General features: G+C 36.2%; 1 protein-coding gene across 1 annotated transcript in view; it reads left to right on the top strand.

Moving 5' to 3' along the window:
* Positions 1-19,109, top strand: part of DCDC1 (doublecortin domain containing 1) — a 394,249-nt gene that overhangs the window by 37,114 nt on the left and 338,026 nt on the right. Inside the window, exon 6 of the mRNA XM_058546317.1 lies at positions 15,286-15,379. Within this exon, the coding sequence (XP_058402300.1) occupies positions 15,286-15,379 (94 nt within the window). The remainder of the gene's footprint in view (positions 1-15,285; positions 15,380-19,109) is intronic.

The following is a 19,109-nucleotide window of genomic DNA, read 5'->3' as shown; positions in this document are numbered from 1 at the left end:
ACTGAGGAACCGAGAAGCCGAGTTTTATTTCTTTCTTATCTGCAGATTTGGATTATGAGTAAAACAAGGGATATTATACACACCAGAGCAAATTGCTAAAGCAAGTTGCAGCATCTTCCCTGGAGATTTTGAAAAATAGAGAAGATGGGCACATCTCTTGGATTGTTAAAATACAGTCATTCTTGGAGATGGAAGCTAGATTAGATAACCTCTTGAGTTCACTTCAGTTCAATCTCTGTAATTCTGTGCCTCGGTGGTAAAATTGGGGTAATAGTCACTCTTTCAGATTACATGTTCTTAAATGAGAGGTTGAGTGTAAATAAAGAGGTCACTGCTATTTTGCTTTTTGACTCTAGAGAGCAATTTACTTAAAACTAGATGATCAGGAATTCTTCAGCTTATTTTTTTTTTCTTATTACAACTTGTAGAATTTAAAGAACTTTCACAATTTATAAAACTCAGGGCATGATTCAGTAATAAATGTATTTGTAAATATTTGTCTAAATATCACTTTAAAGAATGAGGTAAACGAAAGGAGGCAACAGAATACTGGTCTTGGGTGTTGATAGAACTTTTTGGAGGGAAAAAATAAGGCTAGCTAATTATTTTGAAAATAAAATTTAAGTTTTGAAAGCTTTGTTGATAATCACAGGATAATACTGTATTTATAGATTAAATACGAAGTCAGTAATAGGAATAAAAAGGTGACATAGTCACAGAATAAACACAAATAAATTATTTTTTCTTTTATGATAAAATATTAGGAATGTTTGGGACTAATAGCTATTTTTAGATTATTACTAAGAAATATAAAACTGAAGTAGAATGTAAAGGACTCTAATATGGTGAAGGTGATTGCAGTGGAATAAAGAGAATTATTGAAGATGGGTGGTAAAATAAGGTAGTTAAAGCATTAAAGTCCTTTCTGAGCTCAGAATGGAGCCAAGGGGAAACAGCTGCATTTCAGTCATAAGTACAAAATCAAAAGGATATCCACTTATTTATTTTAGCAGGTTAACTAATTAAGAAGTTTGAGATGAGGGCCAAAGTGATATGATTCTTTGCTAAACTCTAGAATATCATAACTGTGACCCATACCTTTGAAACTTGAATCAGATGGCTTTAAAATAATTGGTGTGGTTTCAGTAGCCACATAGCACCTGCTACTATGGGATAGGCTGAGCATGTACATCCATGGGTGGAGAAGGTGTTAAGAAAAATTTGTGGGCACAAGATGCAAAGTAAATGGAAAGTGAAAAGTGTCTGCTCCAGATACATAACTTTTTAAGGTTAGCATTGCGGTGTATAAGTTTTATTTTCCCTCAATTATCTCTTGGATTCATGGTCAGAGAAGCGGCATTAAGCTGTGTGGATTATTTTATTATCCAGGATAGCATCTCCTTTATAAGAAATCTTTATTTGTTTCTCAGCAGTTAATAATTATATCTTATTTGTTTTTTGCTTGGTTTTCTATGTACTGTCACTAATGGCATGAGACTACAATGGTGAAGAAAATGATGAAAAAGATAATGAAATGCATGAAACAATGAAAAAGTCCCGTCTCCTCAGTCCAGTTTGAATTGATTGTTCTCTGTGACCTCTGTCTCTCCTGGGATCTGCCTTCACCATCCACCTGAGGATTATCTTTCCCTTTCGCCTGTTGGGTCCCTCTCTCCTAGTTCCCTAGTCTTCCTCTATCTTCGTTTACTCTATTATGCACATATTCCAGTGGCTGTCTGAGAAAGAGAACACGGGAGATAAATTTTTTGAGATCTTGGGAAATCGTTCTTTCCTCCAAATATTAATGCTCCATTGCTTCTTGTTTCCAGTGTTGCTGCTGAGAAGTCAAATACTGTAATGACTCCTCATCCTTTGTAGGTGACCTGCTTTTAATTTTTCCTCTCTGAAAACATTTGGAATCATGTCTTTGTTCCCAGTGTTCAAAAGTTTTTCCAAGATGTGCTAGATACACAGCATGTCTTTTCAGTCTGAAAAGTCTCATCTTTCTCTTTTGAGAAGTTGTGTTGAGTTTTTTCTTTGATAATATCTTTTTTTCTCTACTTTTTCTGTTCTGATTTTAGGGAACTCCTCCTTTTATATGTTGGTTCTTCTGAACTGAACTTCTGATTTTCTTATTGTGGAGATTTCCCTATCTTTACCTTCCAACCCAATGAATTGCTTTGCTTCTGCTCCCTGTGCTCTCTCTGCTTTCTTTAAGTATTTGTTTTGTTTGTTTGTTCTTTTTGGTCTTGCATATTTTGGGCTTTTTTTAAAGATGAGTTAATCTTCTATCAATATTTAAAATGAAGAGCTGAAAGCTGCTTGAAAAGCTCTTGAGCACAGGTGTGTCTTATTGAGGGCTGGGTTTCACTGGAAAGTGTTTTGACTAGGCTTTTTCTTTGGGGGGAGATTCCCTAATTGTCAGTGTATGTCTCTTCTCTGGAGCTGATCAGTTTCTCCAGATAGAATCTGCCAATTTGAGCAGTCTAGTGGAGAAGGGGGCTGAGAGTTGCACTTTCGGTATGTAGATTTTCATCTAATTCCCCTCTTTTCTCACCCTCAGCTCTGCCTGTTGCCTCTGACTCCACAGTCCTCTGGATTAGCCTCTCCAAATGTCCTGTCTTCTCTTCTGATGGCAGAAGTGTAGCTGCCTGCATCCTTGGTGTTGGGAAAGGGCTCTGGGGTTTAACTGCTTTTTATAGAAATAGTCAACTTGTTTTCAGCCCTACTTTTTAAAGATAGGTGAAGACTCAAATTTCTGAACCTTTCAGCAGTTCTGCAATACAAAGCAAGGTTACTTCTACTAACTTAAGTTTCAATAGTTCTGGTCTCTTAAATCTTTCACCACTTAATTATCTTTCTTTTGGCTTCCAGAATTTTTGTTATTGTTATCTCCTTTTTGATTCTCTCTCTCTTTTTAAATGCCAAGCATCAATCTTTTATTTAATGTTGATAAAGTTGATTTTTTTGATGAAAAGATAATTCTAATATCCTCTTCCTACCCCAATGGATTGTTTGGCCCATTCTCTTGGGGTTTGTATTTCCCACTTTGGAAAACATAGTTTTAAGCTACTTATATGAGAACAGAATGCTTCCTTCTGTCTTCTGGAGGCATATATACTTACTACGGGCAGAGACCCTGCAGCGTTTCTCCAAGTATGATCCACACAACACCTGCGTCAGAATCATCTGGACTGTGTGTTAAAAATTGAAACTTCTGGGCCCCACTCTAAGCCTATTGAATTAAGAATCTCTTGAGTGTGGGGCCTGGGGATCTGAATTTGTTGAAATGGAGACATTTCAACAAATGTCTCCAGATAATTCATAGCTCCACTAAAGTTTGAGAACTTTTGTTCTGATATTCTAAAACTTCAAACTTACTAATTAATGGAAATCTTCATAGTCTCCTTATTTGTTCTCCTATACATCTCATGTGGTTTAAGAGAAAAGAAATAAGTTGTGCGACAGAGAAAACAGGATATAGGAGAGAGATCACTGATTGCTAGATTAGAACTAGTGGATAAGAGTCCAAAAACCAGGAAAAGTCTGCGTGTTAGCAGGAAGGGAGTCGTCTAACTTAGAAAAGTAAATATTCCCTTAATATTTGTATGTAGACATTTTATTGTAATGACTTTTCCCTGTTATTACTGAAAAAGCACATAAATATCGAGGGAATTACTCATATATGACTGTCGAAGTATAAATAAATAGTAGACTATCAGATGCCTTTAAACCAGAGGAAAATCCAGACTTCTGTGATATTCACCATTTGTCACTTTGAAAAATAACTCAATAAGCCTAAACAAACAAGAAAAAAGTTTAAGAAAATTTTCAAGTTTAAGAAAGGCCCAATTCAATTGAAAAAAATGCAATATAAATAGCGTGATTGTGATGTTCACACACAAATCAATAATTATAACAGCAGAGATTTTCCCAATAGTGTGGGTAAAGTAATTGAGAACATTTTAAGAGATTCAGAAGAGAGCACCTGGAGTAACAAAATTTGATTGAGGATGCTCAACATAGATTCCGACAGGGGAGGTCATGCATAATTATTTATGTTGGAAGTTCTTTAAAGAGCTTTTTATGATATATGAGGAAAAGCCAATTGATACTATTATCATTTTAAAAATTAGTCTGATGTTCACACCGGGGATTTATATCAGATTAAAAAATATTAAAGCAGATGTTTTTAAAATATGGAATTTGATACTATAGTTTATTCTCAAGAGGCCATGGATAGCCAATTGTCTTCTATTTATTTAATGTGAAGTTTAGGGTTATACAATTGGATTATTTCAGAATATTGTAAGTAATTATTTAGTAGTCAGAATTTTTTTTCTTGAATGAAATCATAAGGAAGAAAAAATGTGGATTTCCTTAGCTGAAAAGAAACAAATGAGAATTTTCAGTCTAAAGATTTATCTACTTGACGGATGGTAGTTAAGGGCAGTCCTTATTATGCCTTAACTCCCCTTAACAGTTAAGATATACCTTCCCATTAAAGTATCTTTGATGAACTTTGTCTAATTTCTGGACATTAGAACCACAGAATTTTAAGAAATCATTTAATTAAGCAACTTAGAAAATTGAGACCTAGAGAAGTTAACTGCCGTATCCAAAGTGGATCAACTGGAATAGCCAGGACTAGAATCCATTAACTGACTTGAAGAACAATATTTTTTTCATTATGAGAAACTGCCACAAATATACTTTTTCTTACATTTTAATTCCTATGAGTCCTCACTTAGAAATGAGTTAACATAACCATTAAAGAAAATATGAAGCACCTGTTTACAGTCATAACACAATAACTAATATCAGACTAGCCGTCCCATTTTAGACAACTGAAACTGGACAAAGTATATGAGACAACTATTTTTAGACATTAGATAGCGAGAAGCACCAGACTGTAATGCCTGAGAGGAGAGGAAAAGTTGAAGTGAGTCCTACAATTTACCCCATCTTTATACCTGGAGGCGATTTTTAACTATGGTGTAGGGAGAGAGCACCCAAAAAAACCCCAGTGGTCTCCACAAGCTGAAGAGGAAGACATCAGAGTTCTGGGAGGCTGAAATGGCTGGAATTTACCATAAAATGCCACAAATAAAGGAGCTATTTGGAGAGTAGTTTCTAAAATTTGCCTAAGGGTCCCCTTATGTCTTTGGCTAAATATCAAGTTGCTCCTGTACAGGGTGAACGCCACAGGCCTGGCACAAACAGCTACCAGCGAAAGAACAACTGATGGGGATGTAAAAAGGAAACAACTCTGCGCGTATGCACAGGGTAGGGGCATTTGGAGCAACTCTGCAAGTATGCACCGAGTGGGGGACCTTTGGATTGTGACCAGTCAGAGGGAAGGAGTTTTGTGGAAAGTGTGGGGAATTCATGAAGATCCCAGAAAATGTAATCATTATCCTGGAGAAAAGTCAATCAATAGAAACAGATCGCCAAATAGAGTTAACAGTAAAAGGCATTTCAGAAGCTACTATAAATATATTCAAGGAATTAAAGAAAAACATGAATATAATGTGAAGAGAAATGGAAACTGAAAATAGAACCATGGAAATTCTAGACCTGAAAAATACAATGTCTGAAATGAAAAAAAATTACTGAATGAGTTTAACAGCAGATTAGACATTAGAAAGAAAAGATCAGTGAATCAAGACAGGGCAATAAAAACTATCCAAACTGAAGTACAGAGAAGAAAAAGGAAAAGTCTGAACAAAGGACAGAGTGTCAGTAATTTGTGGAATTAACATCAAGCAGTCTAATATGTGTATAATCACAGCCCTAGAAAGCCTGGGGAAAGGGTGAATATATTTGAAGAAATAATGGCCAAAATTTTTTCTGAGATCATGAAAAATATCGACCCACAGATCCAAGAAGCTCAATGAAAACTCAAGAAATGTAAAGGAATTAGAACAGCCAAGTTTGGAGGACTTGCACTACCTGATTTCAACATTTATTATAAAGCTAAAGTAATCAAGAGAGAATGGTATTGGCATGAGGATACACATAAAGAGCAATGGAAGAAAATAGAGAGTTCAGAAATAGACCCACACATATAGAGACAAATTATTCTTGATAATTCAATGGAGAAAAGACAATCTTTTTGAGAAATATTGCTGAAAATTGGATATCTGTATGATAAGAAATTACCTCTATCCCTACCTCATACCATCACTAAACTTAATTTAAAATTGATCATAGATCTAATCATAAAAAACTAAAACTATAATAGTTCTCAGAGAAAACATAGGAGAAAATCTTTACAACCTTAAGGTAGGCAAAGATTTCTTAGATAGGACTAAAAAGTATGCACTAAAACAAAACAAAAAAAGATTAAGTGTACCTTATCCAAATTTTAAAAACATTGGCTCCTCAAAAGACAGCATTAATGAAATGAAAAATCTAGGCCTGGACTGGGAGGAAATATTCAGAAAACACACATCTGACAAAAAACTTGTATTCAGAATATATAAAGATCCCTGACAACTCAGTAAAAAGACAAAAAACTCAATAAAAAAAGGTCAAAGGATTTGAACAAGCAGTTTACTAAAAAAAAAGACATAGAAATTGACCATAATCACGTGAAAAGATGCTCAACATTATTAATCATCCAAGAAATGCAAATTAAATCCACAATTAGTTACTACTACACACACATTAGAATGGCTAAAATTAAAAAGACTGACGATACTAAGTGTTGATGTAAATCTGGAGTAACTGGAAGTCTCACATACAGCTGATGAGAATGCAAAATGATGTAGGCACTTTGCAAACCAGTTTGGCAGTTAAACATACACTTATCACACAATCTATCAATCTCATTTCTAGGTATTTACCCAAGAGAAATAATATATGTCAACATAACACATTCTAGGTGAATGTTCAGAGTAGTTTTATTCATAATAGCCCCAAACTAGAAACAACTCAAAAGTCCATCAACAAGTGAATGGATAAACAAGTTGTGATATATCCATACCAAAGAATACTCTTCAGCAATAAAAAGGAACAAATATTGTGGTAAACTAAAGAAGCCAGATACAAAATATTGGTGTATGATTCTATTTATATGAAGTTATAGAACACACAAAACTATTCTCTAGTGACAGAAAGCAATCAGTGGTTGCCTGGGGCCAGGGGTATGGAATTGTGATTGGGAGAAAGCATGAGGAATTTTGGAGAGTAATGGAAATATTTTATATCTTGAGTGTGGTGGTGGTTACATAGAGACATTTTTCTACCTGCATTGAACTGTACACTTAAAATAGGTACAGTTTATTTCATGTAAATTATACATCAAAATAGTCGATCTAAAAAGTAAACAAAAATAACAGCATGATCAAAATTATAAAAATTTAAAAGTAATGTGGGCTATATAATTTTTCTTAAGAAGAGATCAATTCAGGATAAAATATCCAAGGAGTATGTATTAATAGATTACTTAGAAAATCTCCTCTGGTTATCTACTTTCATTCATATTTTAATAATAAAATGCCAGAACACTTACATTTCAAATTCACAAGAAATAATTGCTTTTTCAAACCATAGTCATGTTCATTACTAAGTAAGAGCAAATAACGAGATTTGGCATGCATTGTATCACCTACTTTTATGAGAATAAGACAAATAACAGGCCAGTAGATTTATCTCCAGGATTTATTCAGAAAAGTACCTTTAAGCTGCTTAATAAGATGGATATAAATCCAGCCCAATCTCCTGGCATCTTCAGGTTAAAATAATGATCATAATTTTTTTTTTTTGGTGAGGGGATCAGCCCTGTGCTAACATCCGCCAATCCTCCTCTTTTTTTGCCGAGGAAGACGGCCCTGGGCTAACATCCGTGCCCATCCTCCTCCACTTTATATGGGCCGCTGCCACAGCGTGGCCTGCCAAAGCAGTGCATCGGTGCGCGCCCGGGATCCGAACCAGCGAACCCCGGGCCGCCGCAGCGGAGCGCGTGCACCCAACCGCTTGCACCACCGGGCCGGCCCCGATCATAATTTTTATTATAAGTCATTATAACATGTTGATCTTAGCAGAGAGTTATGCCAAGTACATTTTATTACATTTTAATTCTTTGAAAATTTGTAATGTATTTGACAATCTTTCAGTTACCAAAAAACAAAAAAAGTCTGTAAGAACAGATTCCCTTCCTCAAAATATTTATGATAAATTGTAGTTCTCTACTGAACAAGTACAATTAATTGCCAATGGTGAAATATTTTTAGTAATACAATGAATTAATTTTATAATTATCCATTCATTTTCAGCTTGCTAAATTTCTTCTAAAATTCTTCTCTGGCTTCTTAATTAAATGATTTGCTTCTTAGGTTATATAGTGAATACTGATGTAATCTACTTGTTGTACAAATACTCATTGAGTTAGCTGAAACAGTCTTCCTCATTTAAGGAATCTGTGCCAAAAAAATTTTTTTTCCTCTACCAGTTAGGATGACTTTAGCTGCAAATAATTGAGAATCCTGACTCAAACAGATTTAATCAAAAAGAAAGCAGAATATTCAGAGATAGGGCAGCTCCAAGCATGGTAGGACAGTATTCCAGTTATGTTCTCTATAATTTTCTGGATTTTGTGCTCTTTCGTGTGTTAGTAACAGAATGGCTGCTACACAGCCTGGGACAACATTGTCCATCTCTTCGCTATGCCTGAAGAAGCCTTTCCCAGAAGCCCCTCCTCATGTCACACTGGCCAGAGCTAGATTGTGTCCACCTCCAAAGCATCCCCTGGTGAGAGGCATGGGATCACCATGATTACTTAGACCAGTCAAGATGATTGGAGCTTTCCTGAGTCAGAAGGAGGAAGGGTGAACTCTTAATAAAAATCAAGGCAGCAAGGATGACTTAGAGATGGATATTGGGTGGGCAACCAACAGTACTGCTTGCAAATATGAAGAGGTTTTCTCATTTCATTTCCTAAGGACAGCACAGGGTCAACTACTCTGGTACTAAAGAGAATTTGTTTTATTAGAAAAAATTTTTTCTGGAATTATACATATTGTAGTTATAGCATAATTTTGTAAAATTGGTCAGAAATTTTATTTTCTGGGTTTATCAGACTCTTAATAACAATATAAAAATTTATGATTAAACGAGTGTAAATTAGACATATATTAGCTTTCACTCATTCATTAATTCATAATATTTTTATGACTCCTAACATCTGCCAAGCACCCGGATATGTGTGTGCACAAAGCCAGCCATGGTCTTGTTCTCATGGAGCTTTTAGTCTAGTGGTGGAAAAAGACATTTGTAAAATGGTCACATTATTGCTTGTGGAATAGGTGGCACAAGGAAGTCTTCAGAGAAGAGATAAGCAGGATTTATCTGGGTACATACGGAAGATATTGAGGATGGTAGCCTTTCAAGTAGAGAGCACAGAATGTGAAAAGACTCCATGGCAGAATAAGCAGGATGAATTCCATGAATTGAAAGGTCAGTATTTGAAGGAGAGAATGGCCTTTTAGGAGAGGTTACAGATTTTTGCCCCTCTGCCCCCTAAGAGAGCAGTGAGAAGTCATGAAAGGGGTTTTAGTTAGGTGCGGAAGAGTGGGTAACCTGATTTATGTTTTTGAGTAGATCACTTTGGTGCTCAGTGGAGAACAGATTGGATGGCCTGGGTAGACGAAGGGAGACTGTTAGTTAACTATTGCCGGAGTCCCAGTGACAGATGATAATAGCTTGGACTAGGGTGTAGTAGTGGAAATGGAGAGAGTGGATAGATTTCTAAGATTTTTAGAAGATAAAACCAACAGGACCTGATAATGACTTGAATACATGAAGTGAGGGACAGTGAGGTGTTAAGGGTATCAAGGATGACGTTGAAGTTTCTGGTTTTCATATCTGGATAGATGGAGGTACCTTTCCGTAAAACACAATGTGGGAAGAAGACTAGGCTTGAAAGGAAAGAGCAGGGATTCAGTCTTGAACGTGTTCGATTTTGAGGGATCTTTGATCTGTTTAAGTGGAGATACTGAATAGGTTTTATATAGTGTGGAGCTCAGAGGAGAGCCTAGGGGTAGACATACCAATCTGCAAGTTGTGAGATGGAAGATGAAAAGGTGGGCACTGATTAGGTAGCCTGAAGAGAGAATTCAGAGTGAGGCAGGGAGAGGGCTAGGACTGACCTTGAAGAACTCTGATGAATGAATAGAGGAGGATGAGCCTATGAAGACAGGAGAAGCCGGAGAAAAATTAGTGGATTACTGTATTTCAGAATTCAAGGGAAAAGAAGGTTTGAAGAAAGAGGAAGTGGTCAAATGCTATTCACAGATCAAAACAAATGAGAATTAAGAAAATATCCTTTGGATTTGTCAACATGGTAGTGATTGGTAATCTTTATGAGTTATTTCAGTAAAATGATACCAAAAGCCAGACTGGAGTGGCCTGAGAATGAGTGGGAAGAAAGGAAATGGAAACAGAGAGGTGGACAAATCTTTTACGAGATTTAGCTGTGAAGGGGAGGAGTAGCTAGAGGGAGATGTGGGGTATGGGAGGATTTAATTTTTAAGGTAGGAAAGTCTTGATCATGTTTAAGTGCCAGTGGGAAAAATCTAGTTGAGAAGGAGAACTTGAATATACAAGAAATGATGGATAATATGTACTGCTTTAAAAGCTGAGAGCAAACATGGTTGAAATCATAGGTAGAATATTGGCCTTAGATAGGAGCAGGGACTCCTGTAATGTAACTAGAGAGTAAAGGAGAGGATGGGGTACAAGCAGGGAGGCTTGTAGCTTTGGTAGCAGGAAGATGAGGCTTCAATTTTCTCTCTGAGGTCACGCCATCTGCCGAAAATAAAGAGGGAAGTAGGGGAGAGGAGGCTGGGTGGAGACAAGCAGAGCAGAGATGGTTTGAAATATTTGTTGTGGCAAGTGGAAGAGAGATTTGACCAAAGAAAGGAAATAGAAGCGACTGGGCAGTACTAAGAGACAATGGAGGTTGGTGACCATGGATAATAGTAATGCTGATGTGTTCATTTGTGTGACTTTCTCCAGGAGCACCAGGCTTCTTCGTGTGTGCACAGAGAGTGGATAGTAAGGGTCACCCAGAGTTAAGATTTTTGTGGCAAAATTTACCCATGAATGAGGAAGAATGACTAGAGTGAGGAAAGATGGCACACTTGGAGGTCAGGACCCTGAGGGGGAAGGGTTTGTTCGTTTGTTTGTTTAATAGGAGTCTTGGGGAGAAATTATCTTGAAATAGCATTGCAAGTCAACACCACTTCCCAAACCTGAGGCTGTGTGATATGAGAAAGTAAAATCCTAGCCTTGAGAGGGCTCTGGGGACATTGCAGGGGAAAGTCTGGTTTCTTTTAAAAGCTATTGAGAGTTTTGTTGATTGGGGAAGCGTTTTCAGAGTGCAAAATGCAAAGATTTCAGAAATGGATGAAGGAGTTGAGGCTAATATATGAAGGACAAGAAAATATAGAACTTTATGTGAATGATGACGATGCAGTAGACCAGGGGTAGGCAAACTTTTTCTGTAAAAGGCCAGACAGTAAATATTTTTGGTTTTATGGATCATAAGGTCTCTGTTGCAACTACCCAACTCTGTTGCTGTAACGTGACAGCAGCCATAGAAAATACGTAAATGAACAGTGTGGCTGTTTTCCAAGAAAACTTCATTTATGGGCGCTGGAAATTGAATTTCATATACTGTGAGCATAAAACAAAATGTTATGAATCTCCTTTTGAGTATTCTTTTAACAATTAAAAATGTACAAGCCATTCTTAGCCTGTCCACCATACAGAAACAGTCTGTGGCCAGAATTGGCCCATGGTCTATAATTTGCTGACCCGTGCCATAGAGGATCTTTTGAAGAGAGTGTGTGGGCAGGTGTAAATCAGGGTGTACACTTCTGGACATTGACTCATAAAAACATGTTCAAAGGTGTCAAAGTTCTCTGTCTTTGAGGAGGATGGACATTGTTGGGTCTGATGGCTTGTTAACTGGTTCACTTGGCCTGGGGTGATGTTGAGCTCAGCATACTCTCTAACCTGGACTGGGGTAGTGGCAAACCAAACCCAGAGGTCGTAGAGTATGTGACCATACCGCCTCCATGGCGGCCTTTCCAGGAGCTGCAAACTCTGTCCCTGGTGTGCCTGGGGGTGGAGCTGACTCCCAGAACTGTAAACAAATGGCTTAAACTAAAAAGAGTTTGTGGAAAATCTCTTCACATGTCAAGAAGAGTCTGGTGTTACAGCATGATAGTTTTAAATTTCAGTATCAGAAGGGTTCTCTACAACCTAAGCTGTAAGAAATTAACAAAACGTGAATTTGTAAAAGTGATGTTTTAACAAACTTAATGGGTACAGATTAGTGGAAATGGTATTTTAATTAACCTTAGTATTACAGCAAGATGGCACCATTAAATATTTTTCAATTGTGAATTATAAGAATAGCCTTACAAATAGAGGCTTCATTTCAGGGCATTTGACAGAAATTTATATAGATAAAAATCCATACTACTGATAATTTATTCTGAGAAAATGATTACTGAAGGCTGGCATTGCTTAAACACTGCAAGGATCTTTCATCCTGAACATAGAAGAGAATGACAGTGTTGCTGATGCCTTATTAATTTCTAGTATCTGATTTTCTAATGCCAGTTTTGAAACTCATTTAACTCCTAAAACTTGGCTTGCACAAACATTTTAGCATAGTGAAAAGTGGAATCTTTGAGTTAGAAAGCCGTGTGATTTTACTTGATTGATTTTTTTAAGACTCAAAGGCAGCAATATTTGAAATAATTTTAAAAATCTTTGAAATTTTAGTGAAGTAAATGGGACTGTATTTAAATAGCTCATATTTTACTTAGTTTATTTGGTAAATTATAACTTTGGAGGATATTTAGATATTTGAACCTTTACCAGTAACTAGGGAATATAATTTGTGCCAAAGGACTTCATTGAACTTTTAACTAATAAATTTGTAACATTAAGAAATTGAGAACTGAACATAAAGAATGGAAAGATAAAGAATGTGGGGAACCTAAGGAAGAGTCAGTGGGACCAGCTGTAGATCTTAATAGTATTCAGACATGATTGGCTAAGGAGGAATGTGGACTGAATTATCTCGCTTGAGTATTTCTGTCAGCGATGGTAGTAGTGGTGGTGGTGATAAAAGGATGATTTTGGGGCACAAAGTCACATGGAAGAAAGTGACCAATAGGAGAATTGTGCTAGTCAGAGACCAACTATTAATTACTTAAAGTATTAAAAAAAAAAAAACGAGGGTGGATCCCATGCCAAGGTCAGTCAATATGTTCCACTCTCCTTTCTGTCTCAAGTCACAGACAAAACTCCAGTTTCTTCTTCTGATACCTTCTCTCTTATATTTTGAATATTGTTTTCCAGGCCTCTTTAGTAAGGTTTTGGTCCACAGGAGGGGATCTTAGGTGAACTTGTGTGTGCTAGTCACTAAAGAAATTGACCAGAGAGAGTGTGAGGGAAGGCAGGAGGGGTAAAGGGGTAACATTTGGAGAATCACCAGGTTATTACTTTATTTGATTGGGTAGGCAAGGGCCAGTGCCTGCCATGGGCAAGGGGACTAAGGGGGGCAGGGCCAGTGATATTAGAGGGGCTGTTCCAAGTTGGGGAGCATCATGTCTGACTTGTGAGGACACAGGGGATTGGTTGGGATTGAACTCCTGCGTTGACACACCCCACGTAGGCAGATTGGAGGTCAGCGGATTTTCTCCACTGGGCAGTGTTTACAGTCGCTTCTGAAGTACACTGCAAGTAGGTTATTTAGCTAGGTAAAACATTGATATTGTGACTATTTCCTTTATGAATTAGAGGGTTCAAGATTATTCTTGTAACTTCATATCTTAATCAAGATATGCCTTCTTGATTCTGAGAAAAACAGCAGCAGTACATAGTTTCTGAAGAATTGTCCAAAGCTCTGGATTGCAGCTGGTGTGCAAGAAACACATAATCCTGTGAATGCCCACGGGAGTATGTGGCACGTGGGAACACTACAGGTCATGTATAGGAGCAGAATAAAGGCTGAAGACCTCTGCCAACATCCAGTAAAGGCCAATTTGTCAAATTAAATTCGTCAGTTAAATATTTGCCTTTTCAATGCAGCACATCACTTGATACAGCAACTGGATAAACCAAATCAGTCATGATGTTTGAAGTTGTTCTCCAGACTAAAAGGAAAGCGCAGCTTTGCCTCTCTCTATATTAAGCTGTTTAAACTTGTCCATTATCACGAAGACAATGAGTTGACTGGGCTGGGACTAGAATTATGCACTCCAGTTTTAAAGTTGGGATAAAAATGAGCAGAAATGGAGATGATGTGGTGTCAGCCGTGGAAAAATGTTCTTTTTACTGTGTAATCATATAATGAACATTGTCCTTCAGTAGTTCTTGGTTATGCAAAGGCAATAACAATATATTATGGCTATGAATAGTAAAAATGAAAGACAGAGTACTTTCAGTTTGGATTTGGAATGTATTATGTATTTTTAAATGAATATGGTGAGTTTCAGAGTCACCTTAGAAAACCTAAAAAAACCTGCCTCAGTTTACCTGATACTCCCAACCCCTCTGTGACTTAATTTTCCTCAGCTTGTGAGAAGAACTTTCACTCCACTGTTGCATGTCTGAATCTTCCCTGAGGTCGGCCAGGTGATTGTTACACCTTCATAAGGGCTACATCAAGAACAGGTCAAGACAGTAAAATATTAAGAAAAGAGCTTTAGCAGATTAGAAACCATTCAAAATGAAGTTCCTGAAATTCAGGCTCATGGAAAACCTTGAAATGTGGTTTATTAATTCCATTTTTTAGTACCCAAACAATGTAAGTTATCAAGGTGAATTGTGATTAGACTTTATGTATAATTTATTTTAGGACACTTGGAAAGAATTGAAAAACTAAAGAAAGTACTTAAAACCTAATTTAAAAAGTCATGTCCTCCCATTGTAAAATAAATGGAAAATATAGAAAATAACAAGAATAATATAAAAATTTCCCAGAGTTCTACATTTATTAAATAGCGTGTAACCACTTTTTAATAGTTGTTGCATCTCCTTTTTCTTTTTTTATTAATATTTGTGAATGTATTTTTAAAATACAATTGGAATCTAATTTCAACTTCCTTTTTAAATTTCATATATTAGAAACACTTTATAAATCATCAAATTTTATTTTACAATATAATTTTTAATAGCCATGTAGTATAGAAAAGACTTTGTGTATTCAATTTAGCCAGAGCTTACTGTAATAAATTATTTATAGTTTTTTTTTCTGTGTAGATTTTAGATACTTGCACAAAGAGAATGAATCTAAATTCACCAGCCAGATATCTTTATGATTTGTATGGCAGAAAAATTAAAGATATTTCAGAAGGTAAGTGGCAAAGATTTTATAAACTGTATGATAATATTTTGAAAGGTATTTACATAATTTTGTTTTTACTTTATACATTTAAAAGGAAAACAGATATAATAGAACAGTTTATAACACAGACAAATATGTCATTCTTATACAAAGGGGAATCATGAAAGGGTGTTAAAGTTTTAGGAATCTGTTATTTCACCATATCTTAGTCCATTTGGGCTACTATAACAAGAATACTATAGACTGGATGGCTTAAGCAACAAACATTTATTTCTCACAGTTATGCAGGCTGGGACATCCAAGATCAAGGTGTGAGTAGATTCAGTGTCTGGTGAGGGCCCTTTTCCTATTTTGTAGACGGCTGGCTGCTCACGTGGTGGAAAGGCAAGGTGCTCTCTGGGGTCTCTTTTATAAGGACACTAATTCTTCATGAAGGATCCACCCTCACGACCTCCAAAGGCCATCACATGGGGATTAGGTTTCAACACACGAATTTTGGGGGGACACAAACATTCAGTCTATGGCATAGCACAAGCTTAGATTTTTAAAAAATTGATGGAAATTTTAACCTTAGTAAGCCATAACTTAATAAACAAAAGTGATAAATTTTCATAATTTAACAGACAATTTTTATGGTATACAGCTTTCAAAAGAGAAAAATGAGAAATTATTTTACTGTATGCTTAGATAGAGATTTTTTAAGTGTTTTGGTTAACTTTTAGAGGTTTTACACAAGTTATGAAATGTGCTTTAATACAATTTTATTGTATGTCTCTCAAAATATGAGATATCCATCTATATTTCTATAGGCACTGATTTGCTAGTTTTTGAAAGCAAAAATGCCATGAATTCCACATTTGTGCTACTACTAAATTACTATTGGTAGTAATTACTACTATTACTTTACTTTTTACTTTTTTTAATATACATTTTATTACTTTATTAGTAATTACTATTTTTTTAATAGTGCTCCTATTAGCACTAGTAAATGTGCTACTATTATGGTCCTATCACTTCGTCAAAACTTTCACCCCATATGTGTGAAGGGGGCCAAAATCTTAAATGGCACCCTTTAACTGCAAGGGTACATCCAGACAACTGTAAATGCTTTTAGGACATGGCTACATGGATACTCCCATTTGTTTCTAATATCCTCGCTTTTGCTATATAAAAGCAAAATATTTCCTTGATTTTTCATCCTTAATTAATACTATTGAGTGATTACTGTATTTTGATATTTATTATTTATTAATTTTTTTTTGGCTAAGGATTATATATGTGTGTGTGTTTAGAAAGTAAGTCTATTTTTCTTGGTCATTTTTAGTGTTTGTATTAGATATAGTAATTAGTTTTCGTTTTAGTAGGGATTTTTATCTGAAGATTTCAGAGCGTGTGTAGACACTTTTCCATCATCTAGAAGCACTAGATAGTTGTTTACCTGTAAGACGTATGTAACACGGAATCCTTCCTTATGGTCTTTTTTTAGGGGGTGGGGAAAGTGTCATCCTTAAAGTTGATTTCTTCTTTTTTGCATTTTTGTTCCCTTCTTCATCATGCCAGCTAACGTTTTCCTTATGATTAACAATATTTTAAAATCACTCTAAACTTGCATTGATAAAATAAATAAATAACACGTTTTCTTAAGACTCTCTCTAGCTTCGGATTATTTCCAGCTCACCTGGAGTTAAAAAATTAGATTTGAGTAAACTGCTAGAATTGAAACTATAAGGAAGTCTGGTTAAGATGAGAGATTTATATTTAGAAAGTTGATTTTTCCTCTCCCAAATATGGTGTCCACACGGAAAGCTCTGACTCTGATGCAATTCTTCATGGATGCCAGGGGCATGCGCTCGTGCCTCGTGCTTCACGTGTCTCAGACTGTGCTAGGATCACACTTGAATGCATGCCTTGCCCTGTGTTTTTGCATATTATAAAAGCTCATGCCAGCTGAAATTAGCCTATGCAACTACTAACATGTGGAAGCATAACAAGTTCACTGGACTTAAATACTTAAAGAAGCTAATCCTGTTGGAGGAACTTCCACTCTGTAGCACCCTAGTCACTTAACATTAGGTTTTTGCATTTCTTTTTTCTTTGTTTGTTAGTGTGATTTTGTGCATCAAATGATTGAAGTCCCTAAACTTTTATGTTTGACTGTCTTCTGAACTTCAACTTGGGGAAGGTCAAGTGTTATGTGAAAGTTATCTTTTAATTTAAATAAATAAATGCTTATACTCATTTGATGTATGATTTTTTTTGCTTGCTTGCTCTGTATCAGATCAGAAAAATAATTTAATAATGTCTAAAGTTAAGATCATAGCAATTACTTTTTTTTTTTTATAAGCACAGATTCGAAGTGTAATTGTACCAAAGACTAAAAGTAACAGAAACAAAATAAAAAGTTTTCTCCTATCTCTTGCTTCTTGTTTGGAATTAGATATACTTTCAAGTTTTCCTCCTATGCTGTGAGAAATAAGCACATTTGACATGACATTAAACTACTTTTACTTTATCAAGTCTAGCAAAACCTTAAAAAACCCATAGGATTCATAAATTACTTGTGTTTTTAGATTTCTAAACTATCGAAAATTTTAACAAAGAAATTTATATTCTTACATGTGGTAAAGTTCTTTAGTTGTGGCTCCTTTCTAGATCTATTCTTTCTAGAATAGAAGAGAACTAACTACTGTGTAAAGATGCCATATATATGTATATATATATAGTCAACATGCTAGTACAGCATTTCTGCTAGAGCATAATATATGTGTGAAAATGCATTCTGCAAAGTCATGCCCACCAAAATTACAGGGCCATGGGAAACTAGGGTTGAGGAAGACCGTTCAAAATCTGTGCACCTTTAAAGCCACAATGCTAACTAAATAATAATTGTTAACTTAGTAGATAATGTAAATAGCCTGGGTAGGCATCTCAGAGTGCTGCTTCAGAGGATATTAAAGCTGCACAAAAACCATAGAGTGGGAGCCAACGCAGAAGGAAGTCAACTGGAGGTTTGAGCCAGTGGGGCTTCCTTTAAGCAAGGCACAGGAGGAAGCGAAACTCCCACAATCAGAGTCATGCAAGGCAGGGGTGAAGAGCACCCCAGTGTAACAGCCAAGCTAGGGTCTTTTTTCTCTCTTGCCAAAGGATAGACGTCTACTCCCATGCTGTTGGCCTCCTTTGCCTAGGAAAAAGCACATATTCACCAACCAAACTTCCATCCATCTTTCCCCCACTCACCAACCCTGTATGAGCTATTTGGCCTTAGAGGAGCACATCACGGTGAAGAGCTGTTATGCAGACAGTGTCAGGTTTGGACGTAGCTGTTTAATAACACTCTCATTCCCCCAACATTGTCCGGCTTTTGTTCTCTTAACTTCTTTGGCTTAATCATTGCCTTATGGTGAACCAGAGGAGTCACTCTCCCTCTTGAGAAAGGAGATCCTCACTCTCTTAGGACCTTTTGAGGCTGCTATTCCATAACTAAACCCTTCTCCTTTGTGGATCCTTCTAGATCACAGTGGGCAGTGTAAAATTTACCCCAGAATATTCTGAGATGAGTTAGAATAGAACATTAATTAAATTGTTGAATACAGGGTTGTGCCATGGAACATTGAACGTTCACTTCCTACCCCATCTCCTACCCCAGATTATGCCCAGCAACATTGTCCAAAATAGCTGTTTTCTAACAAGTTCTTCAGAGATTCTGCAATGAGATCAAATGACAGGATTAACATATTTC

Source organism: Diceros bicornis, chromosome 7 (assembly GCF_020826845.1).
Source record: "Diceros bicornis minor isolate mBicDic1 chromosome 7, mDicBic1.mat.cur, whole genome shotgun sequence".
Taxonomy (NCBI): Eukaryota; Metazoa; Chordata; class Mammalia; order Perissodactyla; family Rhinocerotidae; genus Diceros; species Diceros bicornis.
Note: the sequence above shows the minus strand (reverse complement) of the source record. Positions and strands in the feature narration are given on the sequence as shown.